This window comes from Oryza glaberrima, chromosome 3 (genome assembly GCF_000147395.1).
Source record: "Oryza glaberrima chromosome 3, OglaRS2, whole genome shotgun sequence".
In the NCBI taxonomy this organism is placed as follows: Eukaryota; Viridiplantae; Streptophyta; class Magnoliopsida; order Poales; family Poaceae; genus Oryza; species Oryza glaberrima.
In genome coordinates, this window is record NC_068328.1 from 715,818 (window position 1) to 733,536 (window position 17,719).

The following is a 17,719-nucleotide window of genomic DNA, read 5'->3' on the forward strand; positions in this document are numbered from 1 at the left end:
CTAACACACCTTCTCGTTGTTGTGTAGGGAGAGCGAGGAACAGAACAAGAGCAAGCAGCCAAGCGCAGAAATCGAGAATCTCGAGGCACGCATCCAACCGCAACAACCCCGCCACCCTCTGTCGATCGCCTAGGGTTTTCCAGATCAAAACAGACGGCTCGGATAGTCGGATGGCATCTCACCTGGCCACCATTTACGGCTCCCTGGACAAGCACTAGCTGCCTTGTATTTCTCCATTGAATCCCTCTATTCATAGCTCTTCAATGCCTTCTCCTTCTCGCCATGTAATATTTCTACTGTGCTAGGACCCCAACTGTCAGCCACTGGGTGTACAGGGCTATATCTACCTTACTGCAACTGGCTAGCGGGCCCGGTAAGTACTATATGGCCTGTTTGTCAGTGGCTATGTACTACAGCGAGGTCAAAATGTGGCTCATGGTTCATCACTGTTTAATCTTGCATACTCCTACGATGTACAGGAGTACTAATCATTTAAACCATCATCACTTCAGCACCAGAGTGTACAAGGTGTCTCCCCTACTCCTACTCCTTGTGTGTGCCTCTCTTGGGGTGAGTTTGAGGAGAAGGTGATTGAGGAGATTGGGAAGATACGCAAAACGAGGTGAGCCATTAGCTCATGATTAATTGAGTATTAATTATTTTAAATTTTAAAAATGGATTAATATGATTTTTAAAGCAACTTTTCTATAGGAAATTTTTTTAAAAAACACACCGTTTAATCGTTTGGAAAGCGTGCGCGCGGAAAACGAGATGTTATCTCCCTTAATGTTACCCGAACAAACGCAGCCTTAATCTATACATAGCTCCATTGCCTCTCTGCTTCTTTGGCATAGACGGGAAGGGAAACAAATGACACAATGCTAGTGGTAGAGGGGATTGAAGGAAGCTATTGTTTTTGGGTGGAATGTTGTCTGGTTCAAGGCCCCTTAGGATGTGTGATTTTTGATGGTTTATGCATTCATCTTGATGCGAACATCTATCTCGGATCTTTGGGTTCTCGGACCAGGCTTCATTCCCCTCAGAGATAGCTTTTCCATGAGTCTTTCGTTTTATCAGCATTTTTTTAGTTTTATTTTTGTAGTGGTCTCGTCTCTTGGAAGAAGGGGAGATTCAATGCAGGGGTATATAAATCAAGGTATGTAAATCCTTTGTGTTCCTCCTGATGGGTGATGAGTTGGCGTAAACTGTGGAAGATCGGTGTGCAATCATGAAGAGCTTTGGCTGCTCTCTCTGGCTGGTCTGACAGGCGAAAAGGTTTTCATCATTGCCTTGTCATTGGCTCTTTCATCTCTCTCTTTCTCTCTTTGGGAAGGAGGCTAGCAAATGGCTGCATTGGTTTCTGCATAGTAACCTGGCCAAGTCCAAGGTTTTATGAACTGACCTGAACTGCATATCTCCAATTGCTTTCCTGCCTTCGCATGCATATCCAAACATTCTCTCTCGATCTGGCCATGAATGTTGGTTCCATGGCATCTGGTTCTCGTCCATTTCGTTCGCATGGGACCTCTTAATTTGAGGTGCTTCTTCTAAACCACCATCTGTAGCGTGCGACGTCCATTTTCGGGGAAGGGGTTCGGTGGAGAAATCTCCGATCCCCACAACGAGGCTGTATCCCTAACATTACACAGCCATTGTGCTCATTCCCATCGATATAGATGCAAATCCCATGCCTCTTATGTTTGATCTTGATTTACCTATTCGATAGAGGACCGGCTGATTCGCATTTACATTACTTTTGACGACTAAATAGTCAGTCAGAAGAAACTAGGAATTTCTGACGTAGGGAGCTTAACTGTATAGTTAATTTCTGCCCATGTAAACATCTTGTTGATAAACAGTAAACCTAGAGGGAAAGATCGTTGATGTACACATCTTGGAACACACAGAACTGACGACAACGCCGCATCACTGAAAACTGGATAGTGCAATTTACCTACAGACGTAAAGGAACAAGGTATCAGGCCATGTTCCTGCTCCCGTATCCGTATCCTGACAGTACAAGGTCATTGTGTTCATTCCCGTTGAGATGGATGCAAATCCCATGCCTCTTATGTTTGATCTTGATTCACCTATTCAATCGAGGGCCGGCTGATTCAGATTTACATTACTTTTGACGACAAAATAGTCAATCAGAAGAAAATTAGGAACTTATGATCGACAATATAGTTATATCAGAAGAAAATTAGGACATTCTGATGTAGCGAGCTTATGATTACTTTCTGTGGATGTGGAGCACAAAAAGATCTTGCTGATAAGCAGTAGACCTGGAGATTAAATGATCGACGCAGTAAACCGTAAACATCATGGAAACACAGAACTAACGACCCCGCCGCTTCATTGAAACCCAGGTCGATAGTGCAATTTACATACAGAATTAGAGGAACAAGATATCCAAGTTAACAGGAGTAGAGGATCACGCCCAGCTTGTGTTGCCCATGTTCCTCTCGAGCAAGGGAACACATGCAACCAAAGTTATAGGAGTACATCACTATTGGACGCCCTTGGGAATTGAAGACGTGTCATAGGAGAACAAAATCCCCAGAACATTATTACACCGTGCACAGCTCTAGCATCTCGAAGTTCTTACAAAGTTAGCTACTACTACTCCTAAATGCAGGGCAACGGTCAATTTCACTTCTTGACCTCCTCATACTCAGCCTCAGGAGCCTGGTCACCTCCGCCCTGTGATCCTGCTTGCGAGCCACCAGACCCACCACCAGACATGTGTTGCCCAATCTTTGAGACAGCCTTGTTGGCCGCTTCGATCTTGCTCTTTATCTTCTCAATGTCATCCGAGGCCATCTCATTGCGGAGATCGGCAATCGCCGTCTCGATCTCGGAGGCAACCTCTGCAGGTATCTTGTCCCTGTACTCACCCAGACTTTTCTCTATGCTGTAGATGGTTGTGTCTGCGGTGTTTCTGATGTCGATGAGGGCTTTCCGTTCTTGATCCTTCTGGGAGTGCAGCTCAGCCTCATGGACCATCTTCTGGATCTCAGCCTCAGAAAGCCCACCAGAGGATCGAATTGTGATCTGCTGCTCCTTTCCAGTTGCCTTATCCTTTGCTGAGACCGTCACGATTCCATTGGCATCGATGTCGAATGTGACCTCAATCTGTGGCATACCTCTTGGCGCTGGTGGAATGCCAACAAGGTCAAACTCACCAAGAAGTTTGTTGTCTGCTGCCATCTCACGCTCACCTTGCAACACCTTAATACCCACTTGCGTCTGGTTGTCAGCAGCAGTTGAGAACACCTGTAGAAGATGGGCACAGCCAGTGTTAGATCATGCAAACAAACCATAGAATTCTGTATTGACTTGACAGGTAAATTAAGGTCCTATTGTACAAAGAACAATAACTAGAACAGAGGAGTAAGCTGTGCCATGCACTGCATGAGACAACAAACATGAAGCCACCGTAAGATCATCGCAGAAAGGTACGACACAAAACAAAGTGTGGCTATGCTATAGCTGTGCAAATATGAAAATACATAGGCATAATGCAACCAGATGCCAACGGAATACTAATATCTACCAGTACTATATCGCCAAGAAAACTAACAGATCCAGATCATTACAATAGGTTCCACAAAATTAAGGGTTATAACTTTCAAATTTCTAGCGTATAATGCAGAGAGTATAATACAGAAGAACTGCTGTACTAGTTCCAGGAGTAAAACCATACTGACCTGACTTTTCTTCGTGGGGACTGTAGTGTTCCTGTTGATTAGTCTGGTGAAGATACCACCAAGAGTCTCGATACCAAGCGATAGAGGGGTTACATCAAGGAGGAGAAGATCCTTTACATCTCCACGGAGAATGCCGCCCTGAATAGCAGCACCCATGGCCACAGCTTCATCTGGGTTGACTCCTTTGCTAGGGGCCTTACCAAAGATTTCAGAAACAACTTCCTGCACTTTTGGAACCCTTGTCATGCCACCAACAAGAAGGACCTCATCAACATCTTTAGTAGTTATACCAGCATCCTTCAAGCAGCTCTTGCATGGGTCTCTAGTCCTCTCAATCAGACTATTCACCAAACTTTCAAACTTCGATCTTGTCAATGTGATATTTAGATGCTTTGCTCCAGAGGAATCAGCTGTGATGAATGGAAGATTAATCTCGGTCTGGGCTGTTGATGAGAGTTCAATTTTTGCTTTCTCAGCTGCTTCGCGTAGCCTCTGCAGAGCCAGTCTGTCTTTTGACAGATCAATACCTTCAGTTCTTTTGAACTCACTTACTAAAAACTCCAAAAGAGTATTATCAAAGTCTTCTCCACCCAGAAAAGTGTCACCATTTGTTGCTTTGACCTGAGACAACAGCATAATCACTCACCACGAAAGAAAATAAGTATTTTATAGCAATTTTAAAAACAACTGGAAGTAACAACAAGGAATTCTAAGTTATACAACAACATACCTCAAAAACTCCATTGGATATTTCTAGAATGGACACATCAAATGTTCCTCCTCCAAGGTCAAACACAGCGATCAAACCCTCCTTGTTGTTTGTTCCATAAGACAGAGCAGCAGCAGTGGGTTCATTGATGATTCTTTGGACATCAAGTCCAGCGATGCGACCAGCATCCTTGGTAGCCTGACGCTGAGCATCATTGAAATAAGCTGGAACAGTAATCACAGCCTTGGAAACAGATTTTCCAAGGTAAGATTCAGCTGTCTCCTTCATCTTGGTCAAAACAAAGGCACCAATCTGGCTTGGTGAGTACTGCTTGCCATCTGTTGTCTCTAGCCAAGCATCACCATTCGGAGCCTTCACAATTTTATATGGTACCATTTTCATCTCTTTCTGAGTTTGCGGGTCATCAAAGCGCCGCCCTATCAGACGCTTTGTACCAAAGAAAGTGTTCTGTGGGTTGGTCACTGCTTGACGCTTGGCTGGTGTTCCAACAAGTAGCTCTCCCTTCTGATTGAAAGCAACTACTGACGGCGTTGTCCTGGTTCCTTCTGAATTCTCTATTACTTTTGGGTTCTGCAGTCAGTAAAAAGATCCATTAAACAAGACAGCGAACATACTAACACCGCACGCAGAATCTAGCACGCAACTAACCTTTCCTTCCATAACTGAAACACATGAGTTAGTTGTTCCTAAATCAATTCCAATAACCTCATTTCCAGTTGCTTTTGCACTGCAAAATATAAACATAAATGGTTAAATGCACACCGAAATAACCTCAGTCAAATGTCTGAAGGAAGATATACTGTCATCGTTTCGCTTGTGCTGATTATAAGCTGTAACAGCTTATCAACAACCAAAAAATAATTTGGGAGTAAAACTTTTACATATGTGTTTTTGGCAATTTAAAAGGAAATGCTAGAAAATAAACTATGATGAAAAAAAAAACCAAAACAACTCCAAAGTTAAGTTTTAAAATTCAAATTTTGGCTGCGGCTTATAAGCTGAAGAATAAACGATGCGAGTGTATAATAATAATTACCTGAAAGTTCTTGCAAAACCAGCCCATCTTGAACACACACTTGCGGCACACTTTGACTGGACGTTCGCGGTCAACTGAAACAGGAATGAGTTTAATGAAGAGGGAGATGAGTCAACATGACACAAACCATTGTATGGGTTCATAAAAGAAGACATTATCAAAAATAGTGAAAAAAGGAAATCATCTGTTCGAATGAGAGCATCACCAGAAGGGCAGATTGCCAGGGAGGGAAGATATAAGCACAAGCATCAAAAGCATGATCACCAAAGAGCCAGCAAACATAATCACATAAAGTCAGGTAGCTCCGGCCATAACAAGTAGCAGAAGCTCATTACAATCCAAAATTTCAAACAAAAGAAGTTATTCAATATTCCATTTGTTCAGTTCTTTTTTTTTTCTTTCCATGCAACCATGGGCATGATTGCAAAGAATCCAAGCCTATCAGTACTTCAATGCATCTAATGCTAACTCAAAAGATCCTACACCTCTACAGTCAGTACTACCGCACATTTATGCATGTGTTTTAGATCTTTGACAAAGGATAAGAGCAGATGGGAAAAAAAAAACACTCCACCATTATCTCCACTGCTCCTCGATGCTGATCTGTTCCACAGATGCCTAAGAATGGTAGTGCACATATCATTTCCCAGCTGCAGCAGGTTACAGATTGTTTTCAAGAAATATTACTAAAAATTGAAGCAAGAAACAAAGCATACTACGAACAACATCAGCAGGAACCAAATCATGATGTAAACAGTACAAGTGGAGAGCTTAGTCCAGCCACCACTACAGCAGTCAGTAGTGAGGCACCAATCCGATCATAGAACAGACATAGAAAATCGGACTCTAAATCGTCAGATTTCAGGCCGCTAGAGAAGGAACCGCGACGTTTGCATAATTCCGTCACTAACACAAGCCATCCGGGACACTAAAGCAGCCGTGGATCCGCATAAGCACACACAATCAACCTCGATTCAACCAACCTAACACAGAATCGGGTAGCAATATACATCACGCTGGCACGGATTGGAGCATAAAAGGGTAAAAAAAAAAAGGAAAAAAAACGCGCGCACCGCTACGCTACGCAGATGATTATTACGCCAAGGAGGGCAGCAACTATGGAAGTGATGAAATGAGGGGAAGGAGCGTACGGTCCCGAGAGGAGACGCGAGGTCTCGCCGGCGCACGGCGCGGAGAAGCAGCGACGCCGCCATGGCTGGCCTGGCCGGAGACAGCACGAGGGTTTGCGAGGCTTCCGCTTCCGCTGGATTCGATGAGCGGCGGACGACGGCGGCGCGGCCGCGACTTGTAGGGAGGCCGTGGAATGCTCTGGAGTCTGGACTCTGGGATTTGGTGGCGAAGAAGCCTCTGGAAGGTACGGACCCCTTCCACTTTTGGGCCGGCCCAGGTTTGCCACGGCCCGGCCCAACTACACCAATGAGACTCTGACGGGTGGGCCCCAGTGGTCGCACACGTAAACCCTTTTTTTTTCTTTTCTTTCCAGTGAACGATCCGCTTCACAGCGGGAGCGACCACTAGTGGCTCGGCTCGGGTCGCGTCCTCTTCCTCCTCGCGTCGCATCGCATCGCCCAGATCTCCCGCCGAGTTAGATCCTAATCCGAGGAGAGACTCGAGTCATGGAGGATTCCGCGCGGCCGACGCCCGCTGACTCCGGGGAGCTCCCCAACGGCGCGGGGATGGCGGAGGATGCGGTGGTGGCGCCCGACGCGGGGGAGGCTCCGGAGGAGGGGGAGGAATCGGGAATTGCGAACGATTCGGAGACGAACGCGGCTCTGGGCGCAGAGGGCGAGCCCTCGCGGCCGCTCACCATGCGGGAGCTGCTTGGGGAGCTCAAGGACAGCGGGGAGCCCTCGTCGGGGAGATCCACGCTTTCGGAGGGCAATGGGATCGGATCTGCCGGTGCGGAGCGCGCCAGGTCAGTTTCTATGCTCTCGCTTTGGGTTTCTACGAAGCTATTCGGATCTCGGGACTCGGGGGGGGGGGGGGGGGGGGGGGGAAGAAGCCATTGGAGCTGTGCAGCTGCGTCTCAGCTTTCGCTGCTTGCTCAGCTGTACACCTTCCCTCAGATCTGCCATTTGCGTGAACTGCGTGGTGGTACATTTCGATAGTTTTTTTCGTCGAATTGTTTAGTGCTTGACATTTCGTAGGAAGGCGCTGGTGATCTGATTGGTTAGTGGCTTTGCTCGTCCTAATGGCTTCTAGATATGTCTGAGATTGCGTCAGTTATATTATTTTTCGAGCCAATTCAAGTCCCACGTAGTCTCTTCCAGGGGTTGTAATGCCGTATTCCTACTTCACCCTGTACCGATGAACTAGCTTACTGATCGTGTGAAGTTTTCAAGTTGCTACGTGCGGATCCATTTTTTAGGATGTGGCTAAAATAACATGCTGAATCAGATGACTGTTATTATTAGTCATTCAGCACTCTGATTTTTTTTAGCAAACCTAACATATCGTGGATGCTTGCATAGTGCAATAGTTGTGTCTGGTATGCAGGAAGGGGGAAAAAAACTAGTAAATTGTACCGTGCTTAGCTTCCCAATCGGATTCAGGGCTTGAGCACTAAAGGCTGTCTTGTCCTGTTTAACATTGGCTGTCGCGACAGTGCTAAACTCTGGAAAAACCATCTGGATTTCCCCCTGACCTGTACATGACAAATATTCCTACCAACTATATCCTAAGAGCCTGGTTTGTACTTAAATGTAAACACTTGCAGTTATCTAGTCAATAAATGTTTCATTTCAACAAGTCACCACCATGCAGTTTCGTGGGTTTTCATTATCAATATTATTATTTATATGATTATATCAACACTATTTTATTTGTTAGAATTGTTTTTTCTATTACCACTGATGAGATCGTAGATAGATTTTTTAATCCTCAATTCTCCAAATTATCTCGAAACTAGCTACCATGTTACGAATCGCAGCACTTTCTTTGCTCCATTTCAGCCAGGACAGCCTACAGTTCTCATCCCATCATGATGTTGCCATGGACTTGATAAATAGTGTCACTGGAGTTGACGAGGAAGGTCGTTCTCGTCAACGCATTCTTTCCTTTGCTGCCAAAAGGTTATTGTTTGTCTGACTTGATTAACTTAATCCTGTGCTGACGTTATGAACTTATAATTAGTTCACGATTGTGCTTTAAACATATGTTCTGCAGATATGTTAGTGCCATCGAAAGAAATCCGGAAGATCCAGATGCATACTATAATTGGGCCCTAGTCCTCCAGGTAGAACTGTGTTCCTTATAGAAGTATGTAACAGCTGTTGTGTTGATTGAATAGAACGCTGCATTACTTCATTCTGTTCCTTAAACCATGTAGACAAAACAGAATTGCTGATAAAAAGAATGTAGAAGGGTTCTGCAATACTAATATCTTGTAATTCTAATCACTAGTTATAATTTCAGGAAAGTGCAGATAATGTGGATCCTGATTCTAGTTCTTCAAAAGATTCATTACTCGAGGAGGCTTGCAAAAAGTACGCTGAAGCTACACGACTCTGCCCAACGCTATATGATGTAGGTTTGTTTATTGTAATTTCACTACTATGAGTTGCTAGACTGGATTAGAGATTGTATTTTGTTTTTCCTTAAAGCACTGTGCCAAATGGCCCAAATTGGTACTCTATGGGCACTCTGAGAATTCTTAATTTTGACTAAGCTGTCATTTGTGAATAATTTTCTGCTTCAGAATAATTTGTTTGACCAAACTTACACCTCATTCCTCTCTTTAATCATTTTAGGCATATTACAACTGGGCTATTGCTATTGCTGATCGAGCCAAAATGCGTGGACGTACCAAAGAGGCTGAAGAACTCTGGAAGCAGGTCATAAACAATGTTAATAGTTGCGCATGTATTTCACAAAGACTAATCTTTCTTTCTTTTGCTAGTATCCAAAGGAAAATTGCTTTCTAATCTTTTCTGCACTTCTAGAATTTAATTTCTCATAAAGTGATTCAATTCCCAATATGCAATAGTTACATTGTTAAGCTTGTGAAAATTGAACAATTTGAATTGCAAACCCAAATGTGAGCTGATGAAATAGGAATATGCCTGCATTTGTTGAAGTGTTTTGGTTCAAGTACGGTTTGTAAAATGGTTGTCTTCTTTTGCTGTCATTGACATGTAAACTAGTAATACTGTCCACGGTAAATAGTGGGCGTGCAATTCTTAGCACTCTAGCAGCACTGAACCAAACATAATATCTGATTTCTTTTTCTATCATTGTTCCTTTTGGTTAGATAGTATATTTTATTGAGAGTAAGGATTTATTATAATTTGGTTAGCCTGACTTACATTTACTTTGGAAAAAATGCCTTGAAGTTATTTACTTGAATTTTATGGATAATACTTTATTATATTGTTTTCAACTTGTTGGAGATCATGTCTTACTAATTGATCGTTTCTGTCTATTTCTTCTACAGGCTATAATGAATTATGACAAGGCAGTCCAGTTAAATTGGAACAGCCCCCAGGTTAGGATGGTCTCAATTGGCTGATTTAATGGGCAAGATAACTAATACTCAATTGAACGTTTGTTAGACCTTTGCATCCAAATCCCATTATCTTGTGTGCTTGCCTTTTATTTTTCATCAATCATCATTTTGATTGATTTCATTTGTCACTATTCTACTGCAGGCCCTCAACAACTGGGGTTTGGGACTACAGGTACACGACTTTGTGACTTTGTTACTTATGTCTGACTTAACATATCTTCGTAATCACACTGATTTTCATTCATTGTCAATATTATTATCTTATAATGTAGGAGCTGAGCGCAATTGTTCCAGCCCGAGATAAACAAACAATCATAAAAACAGCTATAAGCAAGGTAGTTATATGGTACCTCCTAATTAAGTGTCAGGGAAATTACTTCTGAGCAAATGTATCTACAAGAAAATTCTGAAACTCAAAACCTGTATTTTTTTTCTGTTGCAGTTTCGATATGCAATCCAGTTGCAATTTGATTTCCACCGGGCTATTTACAATCTTGGAACTGTCCTGGTATGTTTTTTTACAGCACTTTGTCAATATTCGTACATGCTAGCTGACTGCATTTTTTGCTAACAACAATTCACCAACTTTCATATATTTGATGTCACAGTATGGGTTAGCAGAGGATACAATGAGGTCTGCAGGTCCAGATGTCTCTCCAAATGACTTGTACAGTCAGTCCGCCATTTATGTCGCAGCTGCTCATGCATTGAAGCCAAATTATTCAGTATGTGTTTTTCCTCTCTTTGACTACTCTGCCTTTAAATTTCCTTATTGGGATGCCCTGGAAGGTAGAGATGTGAAAACAAAGCAAGAAGAGTTTCATAGTCAGTCAGTCATTGTATTCTTCCTGCTTAACTGAAGTCACTGAAGTGATATTTTAATTCAACAAATACGATTCAGTATTGTAGAAACGTTTGTTAATTCAGCAATATTTTTCTCTTTCCTGTATGTATATTCTGCTAGCTTTCAGCAGTTTGTGGGTTTTGATATTATCTTATAGTAGCATTTCCATGTTACTTGGATGAGTGAACTGACTATTTTGGCAGAGTTAGCATTTTATGCCTCGCATCATGATGTGGTTATAAGCTTGAAATTCCATAGGACATTTCATGAATCTTTAGGCGTTATGTAGATGTACTGAAATGTTGTTGTGGATAATGCAGGTTTATCGCAGTGCTCTACGTCTGGTTCGATCAATGGTATGTTAGCATGCTCTATGCTTTCAGTATTTCTTTGTTTGAAGTTTGTCTTTAAGCAATTCATCTCCTGTATTGGACTTCGTTTTTTAAATGTAATTGGTTTTTTTATTGAGTACAAATGATGATTCACAAGGAAACAAAATCGTATATTGAAATGCACCGGAACAATTAATATGATCGAGAAAATTAGGGTAAAGATTGTGAACTTGTGTGTCCTCAGTGTTTAAGTGATATGTATATATGTCCTAGTTTTATCACTAGCTTGGTTTTTTATCATTTTTATTTTATCTCGTTTTGAATTTTCAGCAACTATTCAATTATTCATACACCAGGTAATCTGCATGTCTTAAATTATTCTGTGGTTGGCATACTTATTGTTATGCTATGCTTTGCAGCTACCTTTACCATATCTAAAAGCTGGGTATCTAACTGCTCCTCCAGCAGACAACACCATTGCACCACATAAACATTGGGAAAGGTCAGAATTTGTCTTAAACCATGAGGGACTCCAGCAGGTAAGTTCTTCTACTTTAACATGAGCATACTTCTAGAGTACCTGGAGTTTTCAGACGGTTTCTTTTAGCCGGAGATGTTTCTATCCATGTGCATTTCACCAGGATTTGAGTCTCATTATTTTTGTTGCAAATGTTAGGTCGATGCCTCTGAAAGCCCTTCTAGCAAACCCCTTGGACATATGGGGAGAAGCAAAAAATATATTAAAGTAGCTGTTGAAGATATCGTTTCAGTGTCTGCATGCTCCGATCTAACACTGCCACCTGGTGCTGGCCTTTGTATAGAAACAATTCACGGGCCTTTGTTCTTGGTAAGTACATACTCATTTGATGCTTGTTGTTCAGGAGTTAAGTTTACATGTACTGTACCGCCTTCTTGACATTTCAGGGCACTGTTTATTCTTGTTGCTCCTCCCTAGGCCCTCCCTCTGTCATTATCACCTCAATTCTCAGCCTGTGATTTTTAACTCGTTTTTCAGGTTGCTGATACCTGGGAGTCTCTTGATGGTTGGTTAGATGCTATACGCTTAGTGTACACCATATTTGCACGAGGAAAAAGTGATGTATTGGCAGGTATCATTACTGGTTGATCTATTGTTGTATGTACGAGTGCGTCGAGCAACAGATATGTCCATTTTAACCACCCATATTCTTTTAATCAGCTTGATTGCTCCGAGTGTTTTCTTCCTTATCTCGCATCTGTAGAGTACAAGTTGATCCGTAGGTCCCTACCAAAGTACCAATCATAGGCTACGTCCGACACATTTTTTGTATCTTTGTATGTGTAAAACATGTCAATGTCATTGAAGTACGACTACATTATACTAGATGAGATGAGTATCGATTGTCATCTAGTTCAAATGATTGAATTCCTTGCACTGTATCTCAAGTTTATCGAGTGAACCATGCGGGCATCGAGGTCGTAAGCCCAAGTAAAACAGTTGTCCCTTCTTCCATAAACTCATTATTTACATCGTTTCGGAGGACTGGTGCTGAATAATGGTTCCTAACGACACCTGCGATGTTGGAGTACGTTTTTTCCAGATCGCCGCCGAATCAAAATAGGAGTAGTTTCATTCCTGATATCTGACCTCCGCAACTGGGCAGTTTTACATCGATCTCAAGATCTCAATCCCCCGGTGATGCATCTGACGCCGTGACGTACTGTACTGCTACTAACATGGCTTTTCCCGTGAAGATCGATCGATGTAAAATCGCCTTTGCATACACAGCCGAGCCAAAGCTGCATCCAGGCAGGAAAGCCTGTGAGCCGGCGATGACAAGTGATGCAACGCGCCCGACTGGCGTCTTGCGGCGCGTGTGTGAAGGCGAAGCTGACATGACGCGACACCTCCATCTCCAGCCACACCACACCACACCATACGATAGTATATGTTCCCATGCAGTGCAGGGGGAGGCGGGACCGACGTGTTGGCCACATCAGTACTACTCATCACACAACAAAACTCGTACTAGTAGTAGCATTAGCACTTTTGTTTCTATTAGTCGCCTAATTGGAGGAGGTCCCTGCCCTACCAGTAGTGTACACTGTCACTCTCACTCGCTGATGACTCGCGTATAGTGGTGCCGTAGTTAGTGGCAGTGCAGTGCATCTTTCCCGATTCAGGGGATGGCACAGTGATGCGTAGGTTAACGTGGGGTCGTTTCTAGTCACGGATCTCTTCCATCTTTGTTGGTGACTTGGTGTAGGTAGCACTAGCATGGGCCATTGGCTAGGCAGGTTCCATCTCCAAGCCTCTCTCATTCTCAGGGTAATCTAAGAACAATCTTTAATTAGTCCTATCACCGGTAGTAATACTAGGTCTTACTATAACGTAAAATGCCGCCGGACATGGCTCAGTTACTACTAATTTGAAAATTTCTTCGTGTGGATGCTTCTGGTCGACAACGACAAAGAAGCTGTGATTGTGAGATCTGTGACAGTAGTACTACAAGGCTGCTGAGACTGAGAGCCAGTGTGGTGTTTTCTGTGCTGTGCACAGTGAGAGAAAATCCATCCAGGTTGGCAGCAATGTGTATGACCGTGGCCGTGCGTGCACAAAACCGGCAATGCTAGCTGCCGCCCGAAAGGCCCTCTCGCGTCAGCCTTTGTAGGGTAGTTTCTCCCATCTTTTCACGTCGGACAAGCTTTGCACGGAGTGGCCGCAGTGTAGTGCTACTGCTACAAACACGGCGGAGAGGAGAGTGAGCGAGGACCGTATGCTAACTCCCCTCTAAAAATGTAACAATTTACTCATAGAAACATGTCTTATATTTAAATTTATAGTTCTAGAATCGATAGATGGATGTATATCTAGATTCGTAATATCATAATATTATGATGAGTCTCATATATTTTGGAATGAATGTATTAGTTCCCAGGAAAAAAAAGTTCTATCATCTGCTGTCCTTTCATCTGTTACAACTGTGGCGTTCATGCACGCGCAATCATGCAAGGATTGGTACTGTGCTGGGTTCGTGTGACGCGCTGGCCATGGCCCCGGACCCCGCCACCCGCGGTGGATCGATCGGCACAGTGAATCTCCGCGGCCGCGAGACGTGCGCGGATCGATCGGTGCGCGCCTGGGATCGCCGAGCACACGGCGTGCGTGTCTGGTCGTGTGTGCCCCCGCCGCTCGATCGCGCAAATTAACCGTACGTACGTGCGGGGGTGGGCCGCACATCCCGCAGGCAGGCGGCCGGGGTCACGTTGTAAAATCATCAATCTGTCGTACGTGTCGCCCAGCGCCCAATGATCGGCGCCGGCCACCACCCGCGCGCCACCAATCATTCATTCACGCCTCGCGCACACACGCGCGGGTAACATAAAGCAATATTTAGCATAACAACCACGATTAGAACGTGTTAGGTTTAATATAAGGGATTTTGGATGGATATGATATATGAATCTGGATAGACTATGATAAGTTACATTTCACATTTCCCTAAAGTCTCTTACTCCCTCCGTTTCTAAATATTTAACACCGTTAATTTTTCTAAAATATATTTGATCCTTTCTCTTATTCAAAAAAAAAATTAAGTAATTATTAATTCTTTTTCTATCATTTGATTCATTGTTAAATATATATGTATACATATAGTTTTACATATTTCACAAAATTTTTTGAATAAGACAAACGATTAAATATGTACTTAAAAAGTCAATGTTACCAAATATTTAGAAACGGAGGGAGTACTATATTTTATATTTTATGACAGAGAGAGTATTATATTAAATTTTTTTGAAACGGATGGTGTATACAACCAATTAACTGCCCTAGCTAGCTTTCCGCGTCTAATTCACCACGAGAACGCAGTTTTCTCGTGTGCTGCACATCAACCACGCATAAAAGGTGTAGTACGTTTGAGTGTCACCTCGTAAGCTCGCATTTATCTCTTCGACCAAATAAGTAATTAATTTCTGGCTCGCAATTGTACAAGATACGCTCTATATGACTATCTCTTGATTACAAAGAATAAACATATATGCCAGGTACACTGCACGGTTGAAAGATGGTTTGGAACGTTCCATATAGGCCACTATCACCATCGAACTGAAACAGTAGCCCCTGGTTACTTGTTAGCCACCACATCTTGTCTTCTACTCCCCCAATTACTCTCGTCTTAACCGCAGCCAAGAAAACCTCTGAATTGACCCGGCTGGTGTCACCATGCATCCATCATCGTCAAGCTACTGCTAGTACGTTGCACCCAATATTTTTTTTTCTCAGTAAAACAGTATACTTCACTGTACGTTGGCTCTTTGAGCATTAATCACAGTCTTAAAGTAAACATCATGTGGATTTCATTTTAAACAATTCGCCTAGCTATTCACACTGAAACTTCCACTGGCTAGCAAATATCTTCGTTACTAGAGAAAAATGTAGAGAGGACGATACAATAAATGGTGTAGTCGCTATAGCTCAACAATTTTAACAGTAGACCCATCTAAATCATCCAAAAGAGATCAATTAAATGACAATCTCTTAGAGCACCACCTGAGTCACTCCCAGTGACCGCCATCGACGGCGACCTCACAGTCTCGCAGGTTCTCTCAATTGTTCATATATACTAACAGCTCGCAGCTGATCGAGTTTGGTTCTTGATGAGGCTAGCAGGGAAGGTTCAATGAATCCTAGACATTGGTTGGTAATTGGATGGTCTAGATAGACTCCTTAATTCTTCATCTTTACTTGTTATACTCTCTCTGTCCCATAATAATAGAGATAATGAGTGGATGTGACACATTCTAGTATAATAAAACTGGACAAACAAGTTTTGTTCTAAAACTATTTTCGCTTTATAAGACACTCCCCAACAAATGCCTTAAAACAGATCCAAACTCGCAAAGGTAGTACTTAGTAACCATTATGAGTGATCCTGATTGAAAAGAATAGTATCACGGGATCACGGTGATGCGGAATCAGATACATCAATCCGCAAACGAATACCTATCCTGTAAAGCATTTTACGCTATTTCGTCATGGGAAACAGCTAGCTCGTCACACTACTCTCAACTCTCTTCGTTTTAAAAAATAAAAACAATCTACAATTGGATTTGACATAATCTACAACAAAATTAGATAGATTGTCCAGATTCATTGCGTTAGATTGTGTTGTCTAGATTCATTGTATTATATTGTCTAGAATTAGAGTATTTTTTTTAATGAAACGGAGGGCGTATGAACTAGGAATAGTACAGTAAAGCAAAGCGCAAAGCGCCCCCGAATTAACCACGGGAAGGATCAGTTCTTGTGTTTGCTGTAGCATTCCAAAACCACACAGGAATCCCACTGCATCTATCTGGAGATTCCCCCACAGTGTGGGCCCCACCTCCAGTGACTCATCATCGCCCCCTCCTCCTCCCCTTCCTCTCTCCCCTGTATATAACGCGCACCTCGCGGCATCCGAAACCAACACAAACACCTCGTTGCAATCGCTGGTCGCCGCCGCCGCCGCAGCCGTCGACGGCGAAGGGGAGATCTGAGCCAAAGGATTGATCCGTGGCTGCTCCGTGGGGGGCGATGGCGATGCCGCGGTCGCCGGGCGCGGGCTCGCTCCGGTTTCTTGGCCTCCTGAAGCAGCCGGAGTCGGGGCCCGACGGCGCGGCGGCGCCGTTCGAGCTCGACGAGAGCGACGTGGTGTGGCCGGCCGGCGGTGTCGGGGACGACGGTTACTGCTGCCCGGCGCCGCCGCACCCGGAGGGCCCACCGCGCGCGCCCCGCCGCGCCCACACGGTGCCGCAGAGCTTCGGGCTGTCGTCGCTGCTCGCCAACGGGGGGCGCGGCGGCGGCAGCGACGACGGGCGTCAGGATGGAGTGGCCGTGCCCGTGAGGGCCGCGGCGGCGCCGGGTGGAGGCGCCGCGGCACCGAGGCGGTCGGCGCCGGTGAGGGTCCCGATGTGGCCGGGCAAGGGCGCCGCCGCCAACAACGTCGTCGGCGGCGAGGAGTCCGACGACAACGAGGACGACGAGATGGTGCCGCCGCACGTGGTGGCGGCGCGGCGGCACGCGCGGTCGTCGTCGGTGCTGGAGGGCGCCGGGAGGACGCTCAAGGGGCGCGACCTCCGCCGCGTCCGCAACGCCGTGCTCCGGCAGACCGGATTCCTCGACCTCTGAAGAATCCAAAGCATCCCATCGCCATCATCATATCTTGATTAGCCATTTCTCATCATCAGTTTTCCGGTGTGACTAAAAAAAAAAACTTTGTCATTTCATTTATGAATGTCTCAACACCTGAATTGAATTCATTAGTTCATTCAATTTGATTGGTCTCTGGGAATTAGAGATCAAACATCTCCGAATTCTTTATCGACAACCGAATGATTGGGATCAAGAGCAACCGCACGAACAATACCGATAAAATAAAATAAAATAAAATGCGCCGTATATTCTCTACTAGTTTAGTGTAAAGTCGTTACGTCATAAATATACTAACATAGTGTGTTCATACTCTATGATAAAACTTGGTTCATTGCCACTAAACAAGCTATGATCTTGACATGGG

The 17,719-nt window shown here is 44.0% G+C and overlaps 3 protein-coding genes across 4 annotated transcripts; 2 read left to right on the plus strand and 1 right to left on the minus strand.

Moving 5' to 3' along the window:
* Nucleotides 1-2,327: 2,327 nt before the first annotated feature.
* Nucleotides 2,328-6,805, minus strand: LOC127767480 (heat shock 70 kDa protein, mitochondrial). Of its 2 annotated transcripts, none has more exons than XM_052292830.1 (6): nt 6,628-6,805; nt 5,477-5,550; nt 5,089-5,167; nt 4,441-5,010; nt 3,711-4,331; nt 2,328-3,276 (listed from the first exon to the last, which is right to left on the minus strand). In XM_052292830.1, the coding sequence occupies exons 1-6, from the start codon at nt 6,688-6,690 to the stop codon at nt 2,653-2,655; spliced, it is 2,031 nt and encodes a 676-aa protein (XP_052148790.1). In that variant the 5' UTR covers nt 6,691-6,805; the 3' UTR covers nt 2,328-2,652. The 2 variants fall into 2 exon arrangements, with proteins under 2 accessions (XP_052148790.1, XP_052148789.1); XM_052292829.1 differs by lacking the exon at nt 6,628-6,805 and adding an exon at nt 6,051-6,521.
* Nucleotides 6,806-7,005: 200 nt separating this feature from the next.
* LOC127767921 (protein HLB1-like) lies at nt 7,006-12,567 on the plus strand. Its single transcript, XM_052293409.1, has 14 exons — nt 7,006-7,412; nt 8,449-8,568; nt 8,663-8,732; nt 8,912-9,022; nt 9,247-9,330; nt 9,930-9,980; nt 10,144-10,173; nt 10,274-10,336; nt 10,444-10,509; nt 10,610-10,726; nt 11,166-11,201; nt 11,597-11,716; nt 11,854-12,024; nt 12,193-12,567. The coding sequence occupies exons 1-14, from the start codon at nt 7,114-7,116 to the stop codon at nt 12,301-12,303; spliced, it is 1,449 nt and encodes a 482-aa protein (XP_052149369.1). The 5' UTR covers nt 7,006-7,113; the 3' UTR covers nt 12,304-12,567.
* Nucleotides 12,568-16,644: 4,077 nt separating this feature from the next.
* LOC127767956 (uncharacterized) lies at nt 16,645-17,475 on the plus strand. Its single transcript, XM_052293444.1, has one exon. It carries the CDS (start codon nt 16,738-16,740, stop codon nt 17,329-17,331), a length of 594 nt encoding a protein of 197 aa, XP_052149404.1. The 5' UTR covers nt 16,645-16,737; the 3' UTR covers nt 17,332-17,475.
* The last annotated feature ends 244 nt before the right edge of the window (nt 17,476-17,719 follow it).

Coding starts and splice junctions, on each gene's coding strand:
- LOC127767956 (XM_052293444.1), top strand. CDS start 16,738: ATGGCGATGCCGCGGTCGCCGGGCGCGGGCTCGCTCCGGTTTCTTGGC.
- LOC127767921 (XM_052293409.1), top strand. CDS start 7,114: ATGGAGGATTCCGCGCGGCCGACGCCCGCTGACTCCGGGGAGCTCCCC. Junction 10,174..10,273: donor ACTGGGGTTTGGGACTACAG/GTACACGACTTT, acceptor CTTATAATGTAG/GAGCTGAGCGCAATTGTTCC. Junction 12,025..12,192: donor TTCACGGGCCTTTGTTCTTG/GTAAGTACATAC, acceptor CTCGTTTTTCAG/GTTGCTGATACCTGGGAGTC.
- LOC127767480 (XM_052292829.1), bottom strand. CDS start 6,119: ATGATATGTGCACTACCATTCTTAGGCATCTGTGGAACAGATCAGCAT. Junction 5,011..5,088: donor TTTCAGTTATGGAAGGAAAG/GTTAGTTGCGTG, acceptor TACTGACTGCAG/AACCCAAAAGTAATAGAGAA. Junction 4,332..4,440: donor TATCCAATGGAGTTTTTGAG/GTATGTTGTTGT, acceptor CTGTTGTCTCAG/GTCAAAGCAACAAATGGTGA.